Genomic DNA, 20,217 nt, shown 5'->3' with positions numbered 1-20,217 from the left:
TTCCAGACCATGGAGTTTCCTTTACTCAATAGGATCTTTTAGCTATCTAGGAAAAGCTGGCTCACCTCTGGGTGACTCTCTAGTTGAAATCTAAATTGCAAGGACCCTAAGTTTTCAGGGTCTGTGGGATCAGTGTGTAGCGCTTACCTTGCCCCTACTACCCACACCCATGGCGAGCAAACAGAGTTGCCAACACCACCAAAGTGCATGTGTCACCTCGCCCTCCCACTGTTGATCAGCCCGATGGCTCTGTGAGCAGGGGAGTGTGATTCCCTGCTTATGTTAGAGAAGAGGGCTCTGAGAAGCTAGCAAGCCTGCCCAGGTCCCACCATCAGGGAAGGGCTGGATTTCCATCCAAGTCTAGGTAAGAATACAGATTTGGAACTCAGATCTTCATCCAGAGAGGACAACAGCCTCGTGCCTCGTGTCCAGTCTCACAGAACTGCCACAGCACAAACATTTGCTATGGGACTCCGACATGAATCAACTCTAATCCAACACCAACCAAATGCTCCTCTCAGATACCTGATACCTGATGGCCACGGGCTGGGTTCGTGCCCTTAGATGTCTAGGCTATCTTACTACATGAAGTTACCTCACCTCAATGCAAAAGAACACAGACCCTACAATCTCAGCTTCCCAAAGACACATCCCGACAAACGGGCTACAAACACCGCAGTTCTCAGCTTTCGCTACAGGCCTATACACGGCCTCCATGGGTAAAAGCTCTCTTCAAGCACAGTTCACTGCCCTCACCTAATGTCCTTCAGGAGGACCTGTGCCATCAATTCCCTCCCAAGCTTCTTCCAAAGGCAATGCTGTCTCTGTAAATAAATTTTTCTACTCTCTCTTATCACATTTTTCTCATTTCCTCCTCTCCTGCTGGAACACTTGGATCCAGACTCACCACTCAAATGCAGGTGCTGTGTCTTTACTGCCCTGCAGACACGTTCCTTCCTTCCGTCTGCCCCACTCTGCATCGCAACAGAGCAGTAACCAGCCCCCAGCCGCCTGGAGCAGACGGGCCAGCCACTGCCCCGACCTGCTGCCCTTCCATCCACCTCTCCCCCTCAACGGCCAGTGTGATCTGAGTGATTTATGCTTTGTTTGATAAGACTGGCAGGAAAATCTCCTGCTATAAGCTCTGCCTCATCAGGCCCGCAGGTGCACCATGAGGCACAAAAGCTTCTCGGTCAGGTTTTGTGTCAACAGTAAAACAAAACCAAAAAAACTCTTGTTGAAGAAAACACACTCCACATTTGCAAGGACCCTGGGAAAGAAAGTACGTAGTCATGTATCTGTGACAACTAACCCCCCCAGTGGCTGAGAATTTATCCGGAGAGAAGGGGAGAGAGAACTCCCCTGAGGCAGAAGGCCAGGGGGTACCCACACGCCACCAGCAAGGGCGACACTTGCTGTCCTCCTTCCCAGACAGAGAGCATCGGCCACAGCTGCCTTCCTATGGTTTCTTCCTAAGAAAGCCAGCCACGCCAAATTTTTATTTGGATACCCAAAAAGGGGACTTACGCAAAAACACCCACGCTGATTTATTCCCTAAAGAAGCAACCACTGAGAGACCCCAAGCTTGTTATTCTCCTGTCTCTCGGGGCTCAGGTACAAGGCCAACCTTTGCTCAGAAAACGAGAACAGCCAGTTTCATACTTACATGTCACTGCCCGGGTTGGGTTTGACCGAGTCTTCAGCTGGAAGGCAACACTCCATAATCTCATTAAAGCCTGCATTCCCAATATTCTTGGCAAGCTGCAAAAACAGAAGTCTATTTCAGGGTACTCAATTATTAATCCATTCCACTGCTACACACTACTCATGCATTTGATGATTTATTTAATGGCCACTAAGAAATAGAGCAATAAAGTGGCTTGCCATTTATAAAGATGGACAAAACTCAAACCCCAAAGGTACCCATAAAACCAGAGATAAGAAGCAGTACGTCTATTACAGAGAAATGTTCTCATAAAATGTCCCCTGGATAGAGCACCTAGATGGACAGGAAGAAGGAGTACCCTGGTCCAATGTCAGTTTTCCTCCTTACCCACGCCCCCCAAAACTCACGCTCCAAGTGAAATGGATCTAATAAGATCTATTTACGCCAGCGAGGAGGCGGCTCTGATACAGTGGAGGGGGTGCTGGGCCAGGAAGCCAAGACTTGGGATTAAGTCATGGTTCAATTTTCTGGTTTTGTGACCACACACAAGTCAGTTTCCCTGAGTTTCAATTTTTCATCAGTAAAATGGGGATGACACCTGCCTTGCAGGGTTGTAATAATGATAAATTGGGACAATTTAGGTGAAAGAATTCTATAAACTGAAGCACTAAAAATGTACTTGTTCCAAATGTAAGGTCCCCACTCAACAATCAACCTTCTTATTTGTCAAAAATTAATTGAACACATTTTAGTTAATGCTTATTGAATCCTTGACACTACGCTCGATGCAGCAGATAGGAAGATAAATATCAGAGCTTGTCTTAGACCAGCTACCCTGACAGTATGGTGACTGGCATCTCCGGAACGGATGCACAAACTCTGAGTGACCAGGAGCTACTTAAAAGCAGGGGTTTAATCATCATGTCCCAGCATCCAGCCCAGCACCTGACAGAGATTAGCTTCTTCCATGTTTAATGAAACAAAACCGAGTGGGAGCACCTAACACAGGGCTTTGGAGAGAAGGGATATTTTAACTTCCATGTTGAAAACGGCACAATGCGGAGCTGGAGGGGGACTCTGCTACTTCTACTCTCGAGGAGTGACGTGGACACAGGGTAACCAGAGAGGTTCTGGGAGGTAAGGCTGCTGCTTGAGCAGCCCCTTCTCTCTTTGGGGGAGCAGACTGGAAGGGGCGGCCAAAGGGATCTGAGTTAGATGAGGTCGAACCTTCTGGTGGCAAGTAACGTGACACAATGAAATGGGATTGTGAGGGAGGCCGAAGGACAGGGGACATGTGTCAGCTTGTAACTTCGTGATGAGCTTTCCTAATTTTACCGTCCTTGGTAAATGAACAAGGCATCCTAGACGGCCCGAAGCACCAAGCACTAACCGACCCCACCTGGGTCCCTAGTCCTGGCCTGGTGGCCTCAAACCATTGTCAGGTGACAAAACCCCAGGGCCTCGCCGCTGTTTCCCCAAGAATGAGGCTGATGGTCAACCATGTCAGTTGACAGCACCGACGTACCAAGGAGTCAACGCCTGCAACGGATTTCTCGGATCGTCAGTGACAGATCCAGGACTGAACCTCAGGATCAGACCCCTGTTTAGAGCCAGCCATGCTCTCACAACCCCATCTTTCACTATAATCTGGACACCGTCCCCTCGCCAAGCACCGTCGTTTTCAGAAGGTGAGTGACAGAAAAGCCACAGCACCCCTCTGTGCGTGAGGGGCCCACATGCCTCCGAGTCTGTGGTAGGCAGATGGGAGGGGGCGTGAGGAGGAGAATTCCCTGGGAATCAGAAAGCTGCCTCCCTTCTGCTTGGACTTGGCTGGTTTACCAGGGGACAGCTGGTCCAGGGAGCCACCATATCCATGCGTCACACTCGTCCAATGCAGAGAAATGTGCCACCTCACAGTTTTGCCAAGTTCCAGCGAATATTTCAGCATGCAGAGAACTCCTTTAGAATCATCAACAAAAGCAAAGCATTTGCAGATGGAGGCTGCAGGGTCATGTCAAGAAAATGTGGGTCCCAGCAGGCCATGTGGGCAGGAGCCAAGGAGGCAGGAAGCCTGGTGGGAAGCAACCCCCAACACTCCCTGAGGACTCTGAGGGTGATGCCGAGCAGACACGGGGCCAGATCAGATCTAGGAGGGTCTGAAGTGCCACATCACTCAGCAAAGCAAATGCCAGCCCCTACTCAGTCCGCAAACGCACACTGAGTCCTTGGGCATGCTGGACGCTGAGCATGAGACACAACCGTGCTTGGAGAGGGCTCAGTCTAACGAGAGGGATGTTGACAGAAAGAGATGCCCGGTGCTGAGGGCTGGGAAAGAAGTCTGTGCTGAGCACAATGAGTATGGAGATGGCAGGTGTACATCAGCAGGGCAGATGCCTGGTCAAGACGCCCGCTTTACCCCACGTGCCTTGCGGGGAACCCTGCATGCCTCGCCCTCACTGCATGGAAGCACCTGAGCACGGGGACTTGGGAGTCCCACATTCCTGCAGATCTGTAGCACCTACCTTTGCAGGGTCCATGGAGCCAGAGAGAGGCCTTAGATGTTATCTGGAAACTGTGTTTACAGTTTGGAGTGAGGATGTGGAAAACCTCCTGCCCGTTTTCATGTTTCCAGGTGGAGAGAGATCTACTCTTCTGACATTCTTCCCTGTTTTTATGCCCCTCAACGGGAGGAATGGACAAATGAGAGAAAGAACTTCCCTGAGAGAGGGCCTCAGCCCAGTTGTACCCAGAGAATGCCACACTGGGAGCGGTGGGCTCCTCCTGTCTGGAGCCTGGGGGCTGTTGTTACCTCACATGTGAACCTGGTCAACTAATTTGGCTTCTCTCAGTAACAAAGCAGACTTTTGGGCCGCTCCCATCCCAGCAGTAAGGAAGGCCATAGGGCATGACACACCGTTAATGTTCAAATGGGTAAAGGCCCAGGGAAGTGAGGGCACTGGACCCCAGCAGGCAGAGCCAAGAAATGCTGTGAGCTCACAATTTTGACCTCCAAAAAAGGAGTGGCTTTCATTCAGTGCCAGGTGAAAAAGCGCTTCCAGCTGTAAGGTAGCTGTCAGTGTCTGCAGGCCTCCCTCTCCACATGCTCTCCTTCAGACCTTGCTGTCAACGGGCCACCTCTACACTGGACAGCTTGTTAACAACCTCCTGACAAGGGAGGCAGGACAAAGTCAGGGAGCATAGGCCTGAGTCAGCAATATGTGCTCCTAAGCTTCCTGACCCTGCTCTTCAATTTGATGGAACAGATTTTAAAATTACTGACCCCATTTCAATTTCATAATACCAAATTTTCCTTTATTAATTTTAAAGGTCATATGATGTCAAATGGATCATATGATACAAGGACCTTAGTACCAGTGGTACCGTTTTACATATGAACTGAAAATCAACGCTGAAATGATGACCTATGTTAGGGAGAAAATTTACGTTCCCCAAATCTATGTTTACCAGAAGGATTTCTGAAAACAGGTTTGCTTTAATATCTAAGGATACTGAGCAGTGTGTGCTAGAGTACCAGTTCAAATGACATGACTTCCTAGAACTAATTAGTACCTTCACACACCCAGTTTTTCTCTGCTGAATAAGACATGATTCTAAAAGCAGGTGGAGGGAAGAAAAGATGACTACTAATCAACCACCTTCACGGATGCCGGTGAAATCCACTCAGTTAATATGGAAACCAAGCATGCTTTGAACCCAAAATAAATAAAAAAGGAAATGGTGAAATTGCCACAGCATACCATCCAAGGGAACTGTGGGCAAACCTGAGACCAGAAAATAATTTACGGAATTAAGCAAAAAGATTTTTATCATGAAGAATATGGTGAGGCCATATGGGAGAACAGGAGCAACATTCTACGTGGCGAGCGTCTGTTTAGGAGCACCATGCCAGCCAGAGAATGAAAATCCCCGCTCATCACAGCACACCTCCCTGAGATATGGGCTCTAGGACTGATTCACCTCAAGGACAGAGAATCACTGAGCCTGTAAAGCAATTTTGCCCAGGATGTACCCACGGAGACGCTGGAAAATTACTTTCCAGTTCACCCTCTTAATAGGGTGCAAAGAAGTTTAATCAACGTTTGCTGCACAAAAACACATACCAGGATGAAAAACTCAACCACACACCCTGAGGTCACCGCTCTGCGCATCCTCAAGGTTCATGCACGGAGCAGACAACCAGAGTGGAATCTCCCTGTGGATTCACATACAAGGAAATGTGGATCATTTTTCCGAAAGGATTTAAAGTCATCTTGGAAAATAAGGAGAGCTAATCCTTCACAGTGCTTATGATGTGCCAGACATAATTCTAAACACACACACAGAGACATCTATGTGTCAAGCCTTCAAGAGATCCTCTGTACAAGCATCCACCTGTCTACACAGAACACAAGAACCTGGATACTTTACAAAGGCTTGAATTCATAGGGGCACCTGGCTGGTTCCATCGGTGAAGTGTCCAACTTTTGATTTCGGCTGAGGTTGTGATCTCCAGGTCCTGGGCTCCATGTTGGAAGCCTGCCTAAGATTCTCCCTCTCCCGGGGCGCCTAGGTGGCTCAGTTGGTTAAGCGACTGCCTTCGGCTCAGGTCATGATCCTGGAGTCCCGGGATCGAGCCCCGCATCGGGCTCCCTGCTCAGCGGGGAGTCTGATTCTCCCTCTGACCCTCCCCCCTCTCATGTGCATGCTCTCTCTCTCTCTCATTCTCGTTCTCTCAAGTAAATAAATCTTTAAAAAAAAAAATATTCTCTCTCTCCCTCTGCCCCTCCCCACCATTTAAGCTCTCTCTCTCTCTCTCTCTCTAAAATAAATCTTTAAAAAATATATAAATAAAATCTTCTAAAAAAGGGCTTGAACTCATGTTTTATAAATGAATCCTAAACCAACACACACTGTCCATGCAGCGCTTGACTTCACAGCTGCGCAGTAAGGGTTCAGGACAGGATGTCGGGCCCACCGTCCTGGTACACAGTGGGAGGGGTTGGGGAGACGCCCACCTCCAGTGAGCAACCACACAGGCAGAGTTGAGGGACAAGCGGAGGGTGGGAGTGAACCTCACAAGATTTGGGGCCCTTTTCCCTCTGTTTTTCTTTTTTCTTTTTTTAAGGTTTTCTTTATTTATTTGACAGAAAGAGAGAGAGATTAAGCACAAGCAGGGGGAGTGGCAAAGGGAGAGGGAGAAGCAGACTCCCCACTGAGCAGGAGCCCGATGTGGGGTTTGATCCTGGACCCTGGGATCACGACCTGAGCCGAGGGCAGATGCTTAACCGACTGAGCCACCCAGGCGCCCCATCCCACTGTTTTTCTGTAACCATGAGGGACAGTCTGGAACTACGGCAGAGGTCAGGTTCTAGAAATACCTGCAGATATTAAATAAGCAGGCTCTGCCTGACGGCTCCATCAGGGCTAACAGCTGGCCAGACTCCTGTGAACATCTGCTGACAGAGGCCCTGAGAGAGAGAGACCAAAATTCGAACCCAGTATCAGAAGCCACCTCATCGTTTCACTGAGATGTAAACATCTTCCCTTCCACCTTCCTTGGCCTTTTCCTGTTTAGCGGGCAAGAGTCTCATGAAGACCATCAGTTGAGGTTTTGAGACACATTTAAGCAGGTGTAACAGATGTGCTGGGGTCAGGCTCCTACCAGCTCATGATTGCCATTAGTAAAACTACATTATATAAACTCACAGTTACATAAATTATATTAAAAACAAAATAACAGTCAAAACTCATCACTTCTAAATCATTTTACTACTCTGTTTCTGAAGTCATTGAAGACCACTGTTTGTGAGAAGAACTCCCCGTATGAGGGTGTGTTACCAAGCACCTCTTTCCCACCGCATAGTCGGTAACTCACACTGGTTACTCATGACGGCACAGATTTGACAAAAAGGTCATGGAGGGAGTATTGACATCACGTGGAGAGGCTGTTCAACATTTGCTGGGGACGGGGATGGGGAGGGACGGCAGTGATGCTTACATGCTCAGCACGCGGTTAAGACTCGCCCCCACAAAGGCCAGTTTACGTCCGGGGCTCCTCAGAGGTGGCCCCCACAAAGGCCAGTTTACGTCCCGGGCTCCTCAGAGGTTAAGTCTGAGCTCTGGGATCAGATGAAAGGGTCCCGCCCCGAATCTGGCACTTCAATAACTATATAACCTTCGGCACATTATAACATTCTAAGCCTCAGTTCCTCCTTTGTAAAGTTGGGATAAATACCAAGGTCACTGGTTGTCGTGAAGGGCAAATGAGCTAATACATATCAAGTGCTCTGTGAAGAGCCTCGTACAAAATAAGCAATTATTATTTCACCAAAAATCACTGAACACTTCCCACTGTTTTGAGAAAACCAGCAATGGCAGTATAGCAACTGCCAGAGTTTACCAGAGAATTTGTGCTTCTCTGAAAACAGACTGTGGAAATCTCAAATCTATGCCACCATCAGCTGCCCAACATACCACCCCCTGGACACATGCAGCTCTAAGACGTGGGTGAATGCACCATGACATTGACAATAACCACACTGTGGAACCAAGGATACACTGCTGGAGTCTTGCCGAGTCCAGCTTAGTTCTAAACTTGACGTCATCAGGGATGTTACTAACCAGGAGACCAGAATTCACTCTAGTTTCTCCCAACTTTGTCTTTCAAGACCACAAAGGAATCCTCTGGAAAGGGTGGAAGGATTTGACAAGATAGTTCAAAATACATTCTAAGTTCTGACACGCTGGTTCTATAGCAGTCATCAATAAAAGTGTATAGCCCCTTGAGAGGTATATTGACCACGATAATTGATTTTCTGTCAAGACTATTGCTCTTTTCATTACAATCAACGGCAATCTGTAACCACTTAATGTTCACTGTCCAATGCCCAGCCCAATGCCAAGAGTTTCTAACGCTGCTTCCTGCCAGCAATTACAGACTCTGAAAACAGTCACAAAAGCTCCATTTTAGGTGGTCTCAAAACACCTAGTGTGATGTGCCTTTTCCTCAGTGGGGCCAGGCTCAAAACTCTGGACGTTTTATGACAGAAAGTGCTTCAGCCTCCCAGGATCAATGTAGATTGCGCTGCATGGCTTATGTGTTATCACTGAACCAGGAATGAAAGCTTTCCTTAGAAACAAAGGCAGTAAAAGCAAAGACCGGTGTCTCCCCCAAAGGGCGACAGTAAGGGGCTGAGGAAAAGAGCACTGGAGGCTTGAGCTTAGTGGTGACCACAGACTTGGCAGGAATCTGCGGGGGACTCCGGGGGAACGCGTCCTCGACTGTCTCGGGGCTCGGCACTCCGCATGCAGTTAAGGAACGGGGTGAGCTAGACTACGCCACCGTCCTAGTCCGCGTCTCACAACAGTCTCAGCCCTCCTTTCCGTTTCACTTCACTTGATTTGTTTAAGAACCAAGTTTTATAACAAAAAGTGCCCTCAACTACCAATAGCCGAGAAGGAGGAATCATCACTGAGGTTCTAATTGCCCAAACTCATCTGGAAAAAATCAACAACCATCAGCCCAGTGGAATTTCAAGAAACCAAAATGGATTTGAATGCCAACATGAAAACTCAGCTTTCAGCTCATTCATTTCCATTTCAAAATCAAGGATCTGAGAATTACCAGCAGCTCAGATGTTCCTAAAACATCTAACGTGAGGGACTGCATCCTCGAATAGTGAACCCCGAGCTCCCGGTGGATTCCAGAGCACTCAATGCAGGTCAGGATGCCCAGATTGGTGGAAAGCCATGTAGGATCTGCCAAAGAGAACAGGGAAAATTGGAGCTTGCAGTAAGTAGCGGGCCGGGGTCACAACATTTTTCCTGTAGAGCTACGGCATGTGGAGTTTTGAGCACGAGCGTTTTCTCAATCCTTGACACAAGCTGGAGCTCTCATTCACCATTCACTCTGCATTAGCACCGATTTACACACAACACACACACACGCACACACACACACACACACACGCACGTGTTTGCCCTGCATCCCCTTCCCATCCCTCCATTCTTTACTCAGTTGTCTTCACCACCCTTCCATTCATTAAGAACTCCCCAGGGACAGGCGTTGTAAACACACAGGACGCAGTGCCCTCTAGTGGGCACAGGTCTCTGAGGGCCGTCCTGAGCACCCACCATGCCCATCGCCAACCTTGGTCAGACCAGCAAAGGGGAGAGAAAAACTACCACAGTAGTGCTGGATGGGGAACAGACTTAAAACGTGTCTCTGTGTTCGCAAAATACTAACGGTAAAACGATAGAGAGCACCTACTACGTGCTGATGCCATATTCTGTGCTCAGCACTTCGGGGGAAGCAGGAAGAGTTCTGATCCTAAGAGCTTTGGAAATTGCAGATACTGACATAGAATCCTTCATTTAGCACATACAAGAGCGCCAGCAGGTGAAGAGGTCAGCTGTCTACACAGTGCTCAGAGAGGAGAAGGGCCTTGCTGGAGGGGGTGTGGGGCCAGACAGCCCCCCCGCCTGTGCCAAGGCCCAAGGCCATGCTGATGCCCCATCACCGCGCTGCTCAGAGCACTTACCTACCCCCTGCGGCATCCGACTATGCGCTGGCCACACAACAGACACCCAAGACATGCCTGACAGATGAAAGCTAGCCTGAAAATGGGGCATTCAAAATAAAGCCTACTCAAGCACGTTATCACTGCCCATAAGTACCATTCTCTTTCCAACCACCTGCTGCCCTTGGAAACTCACAGCAGGGAAACAGCGTAACCTGGGTCATGAGATCACGGTCAAGTTCTTTCTTTAAATGTTTAATTATAAAAAGTTTTATCCCTTAGGAAATACTTCTGAGCATCTGTGTTTTCACTTCTACCCTTCTGCCAGGTAGGAGTATGTTTCGACTACTTTGTATCAAGTTTCGTCACCCACCCTGCAGCATTTGCAAACAGAAATGTACAAAGCTTTGACTTCTTTATGGGAGCCTTGTAAAAGTCCAAGTGCTGCACTGTCCTCATCTTTTCTTAAGAAAAAGCACGATTCACTACTTACCACTCCCTTCCTCGTCTCCTGCCAGAAGGTAATTTTTAATGAGTCTGAGACCCTGAGGGAGTTCCTCAAACTACCTCCAGATATACAGCCTTTGGGGCAATAGGAACCTCCCAGCAATTCTCAACTGCCCACTCTATTTTTGCTGTGTTGTTTTTGTAAGAACTGTCATAAAAAAAAAAAAAAAGAACTGTCATAGAATGAGAGGAAGGAAAACGGTAACTGACCATCCCATGATCTTTCTCATTTTGTAAATGTCCAGAAACAGCTATTCCAAAGCTCCCTGGACCTCACAGCACCATTCCATCTTAGTCAGAAGAAATCCACTCCTTAGGCTTTTTAAAATACTAGGTATTAAAATCTACAATGATACTCTATGTCGATTAAAAAAATGAAGCCCCTGAGAGGTTTCATCAAAATGAAGAATAAACATCTCATTTCACAGAACATGCACCTGAGAGGGGCCTGAAAACATTCTCGGCCAGTTCCTTCATCTTCCATACAGGAAAACCGATACCCAACAAAGAAAGTGGCTCTCCCAGCATCACAGACTAGACAGCGGCTAGAACTTCTACAAAGTAGCACAAAGGGGGGATGGAGTAAATCCCGGGATAAGCCGCCCCTACACGGCCGCACAACCAATACAATGAGCAGATAACCCTGGTTTCACCTGCCTTCTGTGCTTCCGTTTTCATTTCCCAAAAAAGCTTCTAATCTTTTCAGCTACATCAGGCCATCTTCGTGTGGCCCTGTGCGGGGCCCGGAGGCAGGCGTCTTCCCACCCTCCGCCCCCCAGCAGCCTGCACACAGCCCAGGACACAGCTGTGTAGCACCCGGGCACCGCCGCGTCTGCAGTGAAAAGGAAGATCTGTGACTGGTCTGTGAATCGGAATGAGATGTGACCATCCCAGAGCTGGGGGGGAGGGTGTCACCTGGTGCCCCGCAGTCGCAACACACGTCATTGCCCGTCATCCTCTGTACTTCGGAGATGATCTCCTTTGTCAGCTCTTGGACTATGTTATTTTCCCCGGTATTGTCATCCCCCTTAAATGCATTGTTTAAAGCTTCTTCTTTGCTGTTCTGCAGCACAGACATCCATCTAGAAAAATAACAGAGATGCTGTGTTAAAGCCCCAAGGGCTGTGAGGCCCCGGCCCCAAGGCCCACCTCCAAGGAACTTACATTTGACATTCCTGCTCATCCTCCGCTTGGAAGTGGTACGTCCTGTCGTCTGCACAGCAAGAGGAATTAGTCAGTTGTGAGCCTGCATGGTAATCCGCACAGGATTCCAGCAGAAAGTGGTTTATAATTAACCTTGGGAATAACAGCAACTCTCCGCTAGGAAATGAACCATCTCTAGAGAACCGAGCCCTCCCTCGTGTCCTTCCATGCCTTGCTTGCCCTTGCTCTGGGGGATTGTGGCTTTATCATCCAAATTCACAAAGCTGCCCTGCCCTCCATTCCAGTTCATAAAGAGATGAAGCTTCCCCAAGCTGAAGCTATTCAGGGATGGAAACCATCAACATCTTTTCAAAAGCTTTGTTTTTAACTTGCTACAAAGTTGGTCCCCCCCCCCCCCCCCCCCCCCCCCCCGCCAAAAGTAATTGTTACAGCCCTTCGAATAATAAAAGCCTGTCCTCATGAGTATCTGAGAAGTTTTCTGGCCTTCTTAGAAAGAGGAGGCGTTCTAGCAGGCTAGCAGGCCGTGGGAGCGCTGTGTATTGCATGGCGAAGCAGGAGGGACAGCCAGGTGATGATGGGGCGTGAGACCGTAGGCTCACACACAGCCGTGTGCAAACACAGCAGCATCTACAAGGCTTGTCCCAGACTGCTGACCCCTGTGCACGGAGCAGAGAAGAGGGGCATGGACAGGATGTGTGCTATTCCTCCCAAAAGTGCAGAATCTCAGTCCAATTGTGGGAGAGCATCAGAGAAACCCAAGTTGAGGGACAGGTGACCAAAAAACTGATCAATCTTCTTCAAAACAAGTATTAAGATCATGGAAGACCAGGAAAGGCTCTGACATTGCTACAGCCGGTAGCAGGTGAAGATGAAGTAAAAAACGAACCACGGGATCCTGCAGGGAGTCCCAAGAGCCAGTGGAAATGCCAGAACCAGGTAAGACTCCTCATGAACAGCATCACCAATGTTGATTTCCGGGTTTTTTTTTTAAAGATTTTATTTTTTATTCGACAGAGAGAGACACAGCGAGAGAGGGAACACAAGCAGAGGGAGTGGGAGAGGGAGAAGCACGCTTCCTGTGGAGCAGGGAGCCTGATGTGGGCGGGGCTTGATCCCAGGACCCCGGGATCATGACCTGAGCCAAAGGCAGATGCTTAACGACTGAGCCACCCAGGCGCCCCAGATTCCTGGGTTTTGACAGAGTACACATGGTACAGTATACAGTACGGTAACACGTACTGTATACTACCAGACAAGCCATCAGGGGGCTGGTGAAGGATATACAGAGATTCTGTCTACAGTGAGTCCAAATCAAAGCCAAAAAGGAAAATAAATTTAAAACCAAACAGAACGAAAAAAGGGAGGAGATCCAACTTCTGCAGAGAGCAGATCAGTGACTGTCCTTGGGGACGCACAGAACCCTCTGGGCCCCTCTGAATGAGCTCACACGTCGTCTTCCAGCAGTGGTCTTCATAGCCCTGGAAGCAGGCTCGTCCTGAGCACGGCTCCGGGCGGGCTGGCTGGAGGGACACCGAGGCCCATGGAGGGCAAGCGTCAAAGACACCCACAGCTGAAGTATCTTCCTCACTGCCCATGATCATGCAGCTTGACTTTTATTTCCCCAACGACCCAAATGTTCGAAGAGCTCAAACGCATCTTCGTGCTACGTGTCTCAGTAGCCTGGCCAGCGGGTGGGGGAGGAACAGAGAGGATGACAGCCTCATGTCCCGACTCAGGCACGATCAGACATGACCCTGAGCCCCAGCCTTCTCGGGATGCTTGACAAATCAGGCTTCGCCGCTTGGCAGCATCTCCCTGGAGGACTCCTGGCCGGTTTTCAGGCTTCTCTGTGACAACCAAACCCACACACCACTTCAACAAAGCATTTTCACCACAACTACTCCTAGGAGAGTAACACCTTTTGAAAACTAGGATGAAAATATCATAGGCTTGGGATTCACTCTACCCACTACAGCACAGTGGGAAGAAGAAGAAAGAAGAGCTTTTTTTCAAAGAATGACAATGGACTCTGGCAAATTTACAAAAGTCCCTCAAATCGAATTCAGGAAGCCCTTCTTGGTATCAGAGGCAGGCAGCCCTTGCCCGAAGATGTTTATTATGCATTAGATAGTAGAGCAAAGATACTGATGGAATCTTGGAAAATGTTGGCTTGCCAGAGCGTTCACACGAAACCAGATTTACACAGGCCCGCCCTCCCACATGTCCACGGAATGCAATAATTCACGCTTGGTAGGGAGCAAGGCACACTTACCATCTTCTGACCCTCCTTAGTGCCTGACCAGTAGTTAAAAACGTGTAGATTGGGGAGTGCTTTGGGGTTGTTTACAAGTATGAAGTAAATGCCTCTGTGCCTCTCACGGGGGCCCCCACAGGGGTGCTGGAGGGAACAGGGCAAGCAGAGGGAAGTGTTCACCTCTGCCTCCCCGTGTGCGTGCAGCTCGGGCAAGCTCTGTTAACTACTAAGAGCCCATCAGGTCTTGAAGGGTGACACACTGCTTATCATGGGTTACTGCTTCAGAAAAAGGATGGCCTAAAGCCTCCAAGTGGTCCCCAGCCACTTGCTGACATCAGCTTATACCATCAAGGTCTCTCCCTTTACATAAAACTCTATTGCTCTCTGAAGGCAGGTAACCCCAGGAGCGATCCCATGTTATTTTTTTTTTAAGATTTATTTATTTATTTTAGAGAGAGAGCTCAGGGGTTACAGGGAGAGAGGGAGAGAAAGAATCTCGAGCAGACTCCCCACTGAGTGTGGAGCCTGACACAAGGCTTGATCTCATGACCCTGGGATCAGGACCTGAGCCGAAATCAAGTCAGATGCTCAACCCACTGAGCCACGCAGGCGCCCCTCAATCCCATTGTAAACTACGGTCAGTCCTGCACGTTCACACTGTCTCGTGTGAATGAAGGATCTGAGTGTACAGAGGGGTAAACACATTTGTGGCCCTCACGAGACTGAGTAGGGACACAGGGTTTGAAGCAGGATAAAGTCAATTTTTGTATTACAAATTAGTCTAGAATCTGAAGGACAGAACAATGCCCAAACCCTTTACACACATCACACTGCTCAAGGCTCTCCTCCGACTCAGTACGGTGCACATTACAACAGGGACAACCGGGTACAAGGATGAACGGCCATGGGCCTCCGTCTCATCATCCAGAGAAGTGGAGGTGGTAATAATTACCTCCTAAGCTTGCTATGAGCAATAAATCATATAAGAAATAACTTCCTAGCCCTCAGTAATATAATCCAGCAGACATCTTAAAAAGTAGCCACGTCATGCTCTGGATACTGAGGCAATTAAGACTGTGCTCATCTTCCTAAGATCACCTTCCTAAAATGCATGGTCTAGACTTTTCCTCTATAAACACAATTCTTGTGCCTAAATCCCTTGTGACCCCCTTTGAAAGGGGATCTGGCCTCCTTCCTCCCCACAAACTGTAACCCTGCCACCGAAATGTGCCATCAACAAAGGCCAATCTTGTTTCAAGACACACTAGTCCTTTCCTTTCTTAGGGATGCTGAGTAGACACTCGTAACAACAGATGGTTCTGTGGTGATTCTTTTGTATACACCACAAAAAAGAAAAGCATACAGAAGCAAAAAAGCAAACTCTGTGGTGGGGAAGACAAAACAATTTCAAAAACGAAAGTTTCTAGGGCTCTGAAGACCTTTCCACGTTAGTTGTGCAGCATTTCTAACATCACCCAAACCATGGAAGCTTTGACAACACAGAATCGTCCTTTTTTATAGTTAACTGAGGATCAGATTTTAGGCTCAAGGGGCTGATCTAGTATAATCTCCTTGTTTATGGGGGCCCATGAGGAGAGCAGGGCAGCCCTCAGCGTCACTTCCTAAACTGGAGGGACCGGCAAACAAACGGTTATGAGTGGAAAGAGGAAGCATGTATGTCATGTGAAGGCATTTCTCCTTGACAATCAATTCTTCGAAATGGGATTGAGGCCCAAGCAGAGAGTTGAAAATCATTTCTCTGTGGCCTAGCACCTGAGAAATAAACTTACGTGAAATAAGGTCAAAACACTTTTTCTCCTCAGGGTTGGTCTTCACTTGGCAGGTTAATAGGTTGAGCTTTGCAGGAGGCCGGTTAGCCTGTTTAAAAACAGAGAAGTAGGGAGATGTGTGGGAAGGAGGGGAAAATCATATGGTATCATTTCTCATTAAAATACAGCAAGAACATGGGGCGCCTGGGTGGCTCAGTCTGTTAAGTGTCTGCCTTCAGCTCAGGTCATGATTTCAGGGTCCTGGGACTGAGCCCCGTGTCCAGCTCTGCGCCCAGCTGGGAGTCTGCTTGTCCCTCTGCCCCTTCCCCTGCTCCCATTCTCTCTCTCCCTCTGAAATAAATAAAATCTTTAAAAAAGAATACAGCAAGAACAGGATTTCCACTAGTTTGCAAAGATGGCTTGCAGAAGGCAGATTTTATGTAGGCAGGCACAACACAGCATGTCCTTAAATCTCAGCTCCCTGGAAGGCAGTTGCCACTTCCTGTGAGGGACACTTGGTGGCCCCCACACCTACTCAAGCCAGGGCACAAGTGATGCTGGCTTTGAGGCCGATGGCAGTGGGCTCCCTGAGATCAAAATGCTCCACGGCTAATGCTCTGAGACATTCTGTCCCAATTCCTACTGATGACACAGATGGTTGGCTGGGTGACTTAGGCACCAAGCTCAATTTCTGGTGATCTTAGAAGTGTTTTCCTGAGTGTAAACACTCACTTCCAAGAAAAGAAATCTCATAGCACAAAAATGACAGAGAAATTATTTTCCCTACTTTTTGAAGTCACAACAGGTAATAGATTGATAATTCTAAATGCTAACCATTTGTCACTTAAGTTTTAACAAAACCCATCTCATTCACATAAGGACCCCGAATCCCCCCAACACAGTGGCAACAAAAGATCACAATACATTTTTGTCAGAGAGATGTCAAAATGGGTATTTTATTTCAAAACCACCATAATTAGTCCAAAAAAAGCAACGATCAAAGGATAAGATAATTTTAGGGGAAAAAAAGTATCAATGGTAAAATGTCTCTCAGAAATTTTGGAGAAATCTCCAAATATGAATGGGCTTATCTTACCCACCTCCCAACCTGCTGAAGGAAAAGATCAAATAAAATGCCATATACTTCAACCTTTTATTCACCCTACCTGTGGCCACCAGCCGCATTTACAGGTTGTGAAAGCTTGGATTTGGCATTCATTGAGAAACACACACATGAGTATCCACACCTGGGCAGACCTGTGAGACCTTCATTTATAAATTCCATTCCACTAAACTCAGAGCAGGGGTAAGGGAGCATAGTCTCCATTAAAATAGGATGGATCCTTGCAGTGTGAACAGTTTGGGTTTGATAAAAGGAAGGTGGGGTAAAAACAGAAGTTGGATAAAAAGGGTAGACCAGACTCTCCTGGTCTGTAGCCATGTTGGGCTCATCTCTTATATGAAATTCACTGGATGTTCTCCACAGTCATAGATGCCTAACAGAATCCTTCAATCGTCAGAAATCAGTATTAAAAGACTTCAAGCTCTATCCAATCTTGCAAACCTTGACAATTCCAAGTGAAAGTACCATCAATCCAATTTTGGATCTTTACCAATAGAATTACCTGGCTCATCTAGGAACGAATACACCAAATGATATATTTCTACAGCGCCAAGTGGTAGACCACACCATGATGCAACCACATACTTGACTGCATAAAGTAGTTGTCTACCTGTCACCTCCTGTGATCACACAACTATATATATATTTATCTAGGGGACGTTCCTGGCCTATTTCCAAACTGCTGGTGTCCACCGAGTCTTAGGCACAGGAGCAGTAAGAGGGGCTGGGGTATACAGAAACACTTTTTAAAAAAATTTTTTATTGTTATGTTAATCACCATACATTACATCATTAGTTTTTGATGTAGTGTTCCATGATTCACCGTTTGCTTGTAACACCCAGTGCTCCACGCAGAACGTGCCCTCTTTAATCCCCATCACCAGGCTAACCCATCCCCCCACCCCCCTCCCCTCTAGAACCCTGTTTGTTTTTCAGAGTACAGAAAAACTTTCATGCACAAGAAGATAATTCTGAATAAGAGTAGCTACATTCACTCAGCAATTAAAAACCATCATCATCATCATCATCATCATCATCATGATTTGCCTATAGGAGGCAGGTACTGTTCTAAGAATTTTTAATAAAATAACTCATTTAAATCTCCTAAACTGACCTTTGAGGTAGGAACTGCTCCAGTTTTATAGATAAAGGGACTGGCCCAGATAGACTAAGTAACGTGATGGATCTTACAGAGCTTGGGGGCAGTGAAGCAACATTTGAGCCAAGGGAAGCCTGGGCTCAGAGCACAAGCTCTTAACTGCAGCTCATGGATTTCCGTGGAAAGCAGAGGCACGGACCTGGACATACATACCTTTCAGTGCCACAAAGATGCAGAACTGAATTAAAACCACCCTCTAACTTGTATTCTTCCATTTTCCCCATGCCATGGGGAAAGCTGCTCATTCTTACCAAGATAGCTACCCTCAGAGACAGACTGTCCTTCACATGTACAAACACAAGACATGGGAAAATATTCAGTGCCTCTATTTGAAGTAGGAATAATTCTAAAGGCACAAATGTGGCTACATGTTCAAAGTAGTAGCTGTCAGAGTAGGTCCCCAAAACTCAGAACAGCTGATACTGCTTAAGATGTCAGCTTGCATGTTTTACATTAATAACTGTTTGCTATTTGTCCATCCAGAGTAAGGAGTAGCTGACACAAAAGCTGTAAGAAAAAATCTACAGGAGAAAATTTTTAGAGAAAACTCTATCCTTTCAATTCTCTCCCCTGCTGAAATTTGTGGGAAATGGTGTCGTCATTGATTTCAGCTATAGAACAGTTCTACCTAATGCATCAGATACCAGTGCTCTTTGACAGCTTAATTTGAAAAGCTCTGCCTTAACAGAAAGGATCGGGAAAGAGATCGATAGATTTTTGTGTTTGACTCAAGGCACTGATTATCAGAGCTCCTCTCACTTTAATAATGCCATTCTATTTTCTCCCAAGTTCTCAGGCCTTTAATAGGAAGTCTGTATTCTTTATGATTGATGATCATTAAAAAAATGAGACTACATAATAACCAGGGGACATTTCTTCCAGTTTAAAAAGTCTCCAGTCTTTGGCAGTGTGGCAAACTGATGCACTTGGCAAAGATGATACTCCATTAGTTATTTTGTCCCAAGAATCACTTTTCCCAGTGCCAGAAAACACAATCAACCTTGGCTAACAGGGAATACCAACTACAGCTTTCACTGAATTCATCCGGATGTTATCACCATCCCTCTGCTAGAATACAGGACACAACAGTCTCCTTTCCCAAAGGCTGCCAGCTTCCTAGGAAGAAACTGGTTTTCCAAATGGCACAAATACACCCCATGCTTCCACAATGTAAAGATCTGATTCCCCACTGAGCGCCAGATACCGCTCTTAGATCCCCATTTACTCCGTCAGGTCTTTGTGAACAACTGTCCTCTTTCCCCGGTGGTAAATTAGCCTACTCAGGGAGATGCTGGCTGCAAAGGTAAGATACACAAGGAGCCAAATCCAAACAAAATCAAACAAAAAGGCATCTCTCAAATCCCTTTCTCGGCAGAGGTTAATTCACATCACTGCCCGTGAACACTGTGTGGGTGCAGTGGTGTGGTGTGGTGTGGTGTGGTGTGGTGTGGTGTGGTGTGGTGTGGTGTGGTGTGGTGTGGTGTGTGTGTGTGTGTGTGTGTTAGGGGGGCGGGGGAGTCTGCCTTCCAGAGCAAGCAGAATGCACACAGAATGAGGAGAAAAGGACAGCTCTGTGGTGTGTGTATAGCCCCTGCTTTAGTAACCCTCCGGTTTTCCTGGCAAGGCAGAGGGCCAGAGGCAAGGCTGCTCCCACAGCACCCAGCCCAGGCTGTGAAGGGCCTGGTGAGTCACAGAGAGAACGTGCAGAGATTCCCTAGACGGGGGTCCCCCTAAACACAGAGCACTCATTAAATATGCAAGTTGTGCTGTCAGCATGCTAGTAAAGCTAGCTATAACTATCTGCCAAAAACTGGAGCAACCCATCAACACTGAAAGGAAACTGAGCCTCTGCATCTTCTAGGGAGAAGTAATGGAAGTGATGTGAGCCCAAGTTTACACTGTGAGCAAAGGATTACTAGGCCTGTTTTCATTTCTGTCTCGGAGGGAGAATGACTCGTTGGCTTAAGCCAAGGCTCTGGGTCTAGCAGAATGCTTTAATGAGGCAAATATACCAAATGACTTAAGAGCTGTAAAGAGGCACAAAATGAAAGTCTTA

At 47.4% G+C, this 20,217-nt stretch overlaps 1 protein-coding gene across 5 annotated transcripts in view; it reads right to left on the bottom strand.

The window, feature by feature from the left end:
• ASAP2 (ArfGAP with SH3 domain, ankyrin repeat and PH domain 2) overlaps nucleotides 1-20,217 on the bottom strand; it is a 168,656-nt gene that overhangs the window by 25,489 nt on the left and 122,950 nt on the right. For all 5 annotated transcript variants that reach the window (XR_003524613.2, XM_027621681.2, XM_027621683.2 and 2 more), the window contains 5 exons: nucleotides 15,901-15,988; nucleotides 11,857-11,905; nucleotides 11,608-11,774; nucleotides 9,291-9,424; nucleotides 1,667-1,761 (listed from right to left, as the gene is read on the bottom strand). Coding sequence is in view for 4 of the 5 variants with exons in the window: in XM_027621681.2 (XP_027477482.1) it covers nucleotides 1,667-1,761; nucleotides 9,291-9,424; nucleotides 11,608-11,774; nucleotides 11,857-11,905; nucleotides 15,901-15,988 (533 nt within the window). In the remaining variant the exon portion in view is untranslated. The remainder of the gene's footprint in view (nucleotides 1-1,666; nucleotides 1,762-9,290; nucleotides 9,425-11,607; nucleotides 11,775-11,856; nucleotides 11,906-15,900; nucleotides 15,989-20,217) is intronic.

Source organism: Zalophus californianus, chromosome 8, assembly GCF_009762305.2.
Source record: "Zalophus californianus isolate mZalCal1 chromosome 8, mZalCal1.pri.v2, whole genome shotgun sequence".
Classification (NCBI taxonomy): domain Eukaryota; kingdom Metazoa; phylum Chordata; class Mammalia; order Carnivora; family Otariidae; genus Zalophus; species Zalophus californianus.
This window is presented reverse-complemented; position numbering and strand designations above follow the sequence as displayed.